The sequence below is a fragment of the Boleophthalmus pectinirostris genome, unplaced genomic scaffold, assembly GCF_026225935.1.
Source record: "Boleophthalmus pectinirostris isolate CB_2022bp ecotype Guang Dong unplaced genomic scaffold, ASM2622593v1 HiC_scaffold_16, whole genome shotgun sequence".
NCBI lineage: Eukaryota > Metazoa > Chordata > Actinopteri > Gobiiformes > Gobiidae > Boleophthalmus > Boleophthalmus pectinirostris.
In genome coordinates this window covers 8583974-8590503 of record NW_026571095.1, presented here as the reverse complement: position 1 = coordinate 8590503, position 6530 = coordinate 8583974, and the positions used below count along the sequence as shown (strand labels likewise).

General features: G+C 36.6%; 1 protein-coding gene across 1 annotated transcript; it reads right to left on the bottom strand.

The window, feature by feature from the left end:
- Positions 1-2297: 2297 nt before the first annotated feature.
- Positions 2298-3545, bottom strand: gjc2 (gap junction protein gamma 2). The gene has a single exon (XM_020922865.2). The coding sequence runs from the start codon at positions 3543-3545 to the stop codon at positions 2298-2300; it is 1248 nt and encodes a 415-aa protein (XP_020778524.1).
- Between the last annotated feature and the right edge of the window lie 2985 nt (positions 3546-6530).

Genomic DNA, 6530 nt, shown 5'->3' with positions numbered 1-6530 from the left:
GCATCTCACACAAACAACGTCACGTGCGCGACCGGTGACGTCACCGGTCGCGCACGTGACACACAAAAAAATAATAAATAATTGGAAAAAAAAAAAAAAAAAAAAAAAAGAAAAGAAACGGTGTGCACTCTGTCAGACAACTAATCAACAAGAAATCCATACATTTATTGAACATATATATATAACTAACATAACTGGTAAAACTTCTTGATATAAAATGCTGGAGAATCTACTAAATTAATTTAATAAATACATAAAACAAAATATAATAACACAGGTTTGAAATATATTTATTGAATAAATGAAACAGTCTTTGTTGAAGGAAGGCACTTGTAGGATGAAAATCTAAAATCACAGGCTTGGATATGGATCTGAAAGAAGACTTTTGTCTTTTGCATATCTAGATCTAGATGTGAAAGCTGTTCACAATTATAAAGCATGCATCTATCTATTCCTCTTAGAAAGCAAGTATAGACTAGTATGTTGATCCTAATATTATTTAAAACATAGATTATTTTTGTGTGTTTTAACAAAATGTATGAGTCTAACACTATACACTGGCCTGATGCACTGCAGTAAAACAAACAAACAAACATTGCAAGTACTTACCCAATATATTACCCATGTATATGATCTTTTGGTAACAGTCACTTTTCTCTCAGACATAGGCCTAGTTCAGCTGTGCAGTTCACAGTGGGTTGATATTTCACACTTAAGTTAATAGTACACCAAAAAAAACTTATTAAGTCACAGTTTGTAGATTTTTTTTTTTTTTTTTTTTTTTTTTTTTTGTCAGTAGTTTGCAGTAGTAACAGTGCTTTGCCCACTTCACTCAAAACTTATAAAGAAGGCATCCCCAGGAGAGCTCAAACACTGTCAGTAACGCAGGGCAACAGTTTCTTCACGTCGTCTTTCTGTAACATTCACACAATAGCAACCAAAAATCTTCTGTCAAAGAGTCACACACTGACTTATTTAATACTTTTGCAAATCAGTGTCATGTCCAGACTTTTTCATTGCTGTGTCTCAGGCGATAAGGCGATAATTATGAGAATTTTTCAGTTTTCAAAACTATATATACATATGTTAATTTTCTCCATTTATTAAAAATGTGCAATATTATGAATAAAATGAAACAAAAATGGTTATTTACCACAATATTCTGCCTCTGCCCCACTGAGTGTGGTTGCACCTGGAGTGACTAATAACCAAACAAACAAGGGAACTTTTTTTCTGTGGGAGAAAGCTCACACGCTGAGAAAAAAAGATAAATGGTCAAATCTATACAATGTGAGACTATAACAGGATCTGGTCAAGAATTTAAACGGATAAGGGAAAATCTTGAACATAAACTCAAAGAACCCAAAATACCCTGCATGCTTTGACTTAAAGCATCACGGCGTAACTTTTGAGCCAAACTAAATAGACTAAAATAAAAGTATGTTTTTATTATTATATTATTATGAATGTTTTTATTCCACTGAAATACATGTGTCTTTTTGGTGAGCAGACTTGCATCCACAGGCTTTACTCTAATTTGGCCTTGTCCTGCTTGTCTCCATGTAAATGTTGTTTCTTTGGCTATAATTTTCCACAGTATTTCATAAAATATTTATCTGCATGGAGAATGTTCCGAAGTATGTTTAAATTTCTAATTCCATGGAATAATGCAGGTGACTTGCTACCTCCATAAAGTTAAATAGTGTTGCTTCAGTATTTCAACAGCAATCAACTGGACAAAGTTTTCATGTTATGGTTAAGTATTAATACTTGAAGAAGAAACCCTGTATAGATAAATGTTACAAATAAACCCCAGTCAGTGCCATTTAGCTAATAAAAGCCCATTGTTTATCATCCAAAACCTTGGACTAAAACCATAAAACTATATTTTGCAGTCTTTTATGATCTTAGTCTCTCCTTCTGTTGTCAGTAAATGGTCATTAAATTACCATTAATAAATTAGTTACAGAGCATTGGGGAGCAACTGAACGGAACTACATATTTTTGACATGTAATGTCTTTTTTGTTTTACTAAAAATATTTCAGAAAGAGAAAAACAATAGTCAGGGTAAAACTGCAGTTGTGGTAGCTATATTTGCTAAGAAAAGGAGCTACTTTAAATAACAAATCAGTGCAACCCATATGGTCTAAATGTGGTGAAACATGCCTACAACAGTTACAGCTGCTGGTGCAGGTAAGACTTTTCCTTTTTAACTAACTAACTGTGCTCCCCAGAGACAACAAGAGGTCCTTTTAAATACCATGATTACAAAAAAAATAAAATAAAATTAAAGTCACTAAATCCACACTGACGTTTTTCCATTTTTACCAGCTGTCTTATCTGCTGACTTTGGCCTTGCTCCTTGCTTCTCCTGAACCATATTCACACGGTTTTGCTCTGCCATGGTCCCTCCAGACACAGGACTGCTAGACCTCGATGTCTGTTGTGTAGTTTTGGTCTGATACGTTTGAAAGGCCATGTCAAGCTGCTCCTGGGCTACTCGCAAATGCCGATGCAGGCTCGCCAAATCGGAAGGTATATTTTCATCCGGACTCCCACAATGCTGCTCATGGACAGAGTTGGCCATGTTTTGCTCATGAGGAATGATGCTATTAGGAATCTGTCCAGGTTTGTCGGACTTGATGACGAGGTTGTAGCCAGGAGGAGATGATGGGATGTTTCGAGGGAACGGGTAGTGGTATGGCGTTAAGGTCCCTCGGCTTTTCCGTTGACACAAGGAATCTCGGAACGTGCCAATTGCTATGTGTAGCATCTCGCACACATTCAGGATGAGACAGAGGCAGCTTACAATATACATGATAAGAAGGAAGATGGTTTTCTCCGTAGGTCGTGAAATGAAGCAGTCAACTCTGTGCGGGCATGGAATCCTGTTGCATACGTATGAGGGATTAACCTTGAAGCCATAAAGGAGGTATTGTCCTGCTAAGAACGCAACCTCAAAAACAGCTCTTGACGTAAGCTGAAGGATGTAAATTCTCATAAGACCTTCTTGAACAATTCTCCGGCGGCCATCATATTTGGCTTGCACTTTTCCTATTGCACACTCAGGCCTCAAGTCTTTCATCTCAAGTGCATCTTCAAAAATCATTGGTTCAGCCTCACTATCAACATGTTCCTCCATGATCTCTTCTATATGTTGATTGTCTCTCCATCGTGAATGAGGAGGTGGCTTTTTGCGCTGCTCCATTCTTTGCCTTTTTTGCCGTTCTTCTTCTGAGGTCCGAGCGATCTTATGAATTGCATATCCCATGTACATGACGGACGGGGTGGAGATCATGATAATTTGGAAAACCCAGAAGCGGACATGTGAGAGCGGAGCAAAGGCGTCATAGCAAACATTGTCACAGCCCGGTTGTTTGGTGTTGCAGGTGAATTTGGTCTGTTCATCAGAATATATAGACTCTCCACCCACTGCAGTCAACACTATACGGAAGATGATCAACACAGTGAGCCAAACTTTCCCCACAAAGGTGGAGTGGTTGTGGATTTCTTCCAGGAGACGAGTGAGGAAACTCCAGCTCATCTTGCTCCAGGAATATTTATAACAAGGATCTGAAAAAGTGAAAAAATAAATTCAAGCCCATTTTTGTCAGATTCAAAAAAGTTCAGTAACAGTCAACACCTACCAGAAGCTTGGGGAAGTTACATCATTGCACAGAGAGCTGTCTTGAGTGTAAGATGGCCCCATTAGTTCCTGTCTACTTGTGCTTAAGTTTCTTTCCCACCACGTTTGATGACCCTGCAAAAACAAATTACAAATTACAAAATATATTTAATTCTCACAGTCCTTTGTTTTATTAGAAAATGCTGATTATGTGTTCCAAATATGGTGAATATTACTCAATGATAGACTGTCCCGAAGAGGTGGATAAAAGCTAGAATACATAGAAAGATGGTATGATTATGCTGCGAATAGAGGAATAGTAAACTATAATAGATAATTAATATGATGAATATATTTATGTATTTCATAGTTGTATTATTGTGAAATAATAGTGAAAAACATTGGTGTGATTACATGATTTGTCTGTGGCCAATCACAACATGGGTCAGAGAGTTGTCTAGGAAACAACAGGACAATAGAAAGTAGAGCACAATGATGTACTGTTGTTGTCATTGAGACGTGACTACGCAAACACAAATCTAATCTAATCTCAGTTTCAGAGATTATTTGAGTTCAATTACAGTGCAGTGATTTATATTTTATTTTTATCTAGATCTTTATGACTATTAAATAGCGCAAGTGACCTCCAGTGTTTTATTGTCATTATTGATATGACTGATATGATATATGACCTTGAAATGTCTTTTATTCAAACCTCACATTAGGCCTCATAATTGGAAAGTGTAGATGTGGTAATCAACATGTTTATGTTCATATGTTTATGTTTTTGTTAAAGATTAAGATCTTCTTGGCTCTTTATTGTTCTACTTTTTATACCATAAACTTGGTATTTCCTTTAGTACAGCAACTTCAAGTAGATGGACAGATATAGATAGGCAGTCAAGCCTCAAATGCAGGACAATGCACCACATTACTCATACATCATCAACAACATCAAAATTCAAGTTTAAAGAAGCGAATGATGAGGAAACATAGTTCATATACTTTAATTTATGCCTTTTACATCACAATAATAAGCCATGTAAACATGTAACAATATGTCTAATTCTCTTGAGAAACAGAATGATGCAGGTCAGTGTCTTTTACCAAACTATAGTGGCGCCGGTGCTTGAATGAATGAAAAGCCCATTGTGAGAGAAGCACCAGAGGAACCTGCTGTGTATCTCATGGCACCACAGCCTTGTCCGATCAGCAGTGTGCTAGTCATCAGGGCCTGTGTAATGTGAATTAGGCTGCATGGGCTTCTCATTCACTGCCATAGCACAGATAGGGCTGCTGCAGGCTGATCTCATGGACAGGACTGGCAGACTAGTGTTCCTCAGCCAAGGATGTGTCATCAGGGGGAAGACAGCATCAGAGCTTTGTTGAACTATGGCAAGGACTATAAGCCTCTAGTCATGTCTGTTAATTTATCAACATATTCTCTGCTGTCACCATGTCAGTATGATGCCTGGGTAATAATTCCATGGGCATATTATGTTTATATAGACTGAGCGTACAACAGTTAGAGACCAAAAGGGAGTTGGAATAACATTCCAGTGCCAATGTTATTCACCAGCGTCCATCCAAATCAGCCTTTACTCAAAGTTCACTGTCTATTAATGTGAAAACATTATATGCAATAGCAAGCTCAAAATGCAAAGGGTTTAAGGGTACACTTGTTTACTAAATGGAGTCAACACAATTGGAATAAATGCAAAATTAATCTTTTCTATGTGTGTGTTTTTTATTATTATTATTATTATTATTATTTTATTTATTTATTTATTTGTATTTAACCAGGATAGTGCTGGGATTTGGAATCTCCATTTCAGGGAAGTCCTGGTCCCCAACAGAAGCCTATTTCTTGTTTTGTTTTAAGAGGTAGGGGAAACTGGAGCACCCAAAGGAAACCAATGCAGGCATGGAGAGAACATGCAAACTCCACACAGAAAAGCTGTCCCTCTTAAATATACTATGTATGTATCATGGACTAACTTAGAATGGAACTTAGAATTTTTTTTTTTTTTTTTTTAAATGGAACATGATCTATTATCAAATTATACACTATTACATGCAATACTTAAAATATCTTCATAAATAATACAAATAAATAAATAAATACAGATATAAAAATATAAAATAGTAAAATAGCACCAAATCTAGTTTATATATGCTTGACTTACCCTACAACGTTTGAACTGAGGATGGGAAATTTCTTACATCGAAAGAACATTATGTAATACTGTAAACTACACTTGGTAAAAATATATGTGGTAAAAATATGAAAGTACCCTATAAGCCAAAATGAGCTCTGGTAAATCTATGCCATTATACATAACAAATAACATTTTTGAAAACATAACTGATATTGCACTTAATTCTTACTTAATACTACACAAATCCTTCAAGAATCTGTACAAATTTTCATCCAAACCAAAACTTGATTAAATGTTCTTACCTGAACACTTTCCACTTTAATTCAGTATCTCCATCCATATCTTCTCCAGACCAATTCATCAACCATTACCTCCATTATTGACTTCCTGTCTTTTTTTTCCCCCTCTGTGTTTTTCCCACTCTCATAAACTGCGGTCCCTCTGCTCTGTAAAGCTTACAATCTGATTCAAGTCTGTCTTTTACGACCCCAGCCCTGTGTCGGAGTAGTGGGGAGGGTAAAAAAAAAAACTTCCTCTAGCCACGAATGACCCTGATCTCAGAGTTCAGACTTGAGCAGCGAGCAGTGAAATGAAGACTTGACTCGGGGAGCATGTGAATAACAGTACACCCCCACCCCCCTTTTACAGTCATGTGCACCATTAGTAACATATATGCACTGCTGTGAAGTGTGCTGTGTGAAGCAAGTAGCAAGAACTTTAAAAAAAAATTGCATTATCCAAGTTT

Excerpts from the sequence above, each read along its gene's own strand:
- gjc2 (XM_020922865.2), bottom strand. The coding sequence starts at position 3,545 with ATGAGCTGGAGTTTCCTCACTCGTCTCCTGGAAGAAATCCACAACCAC.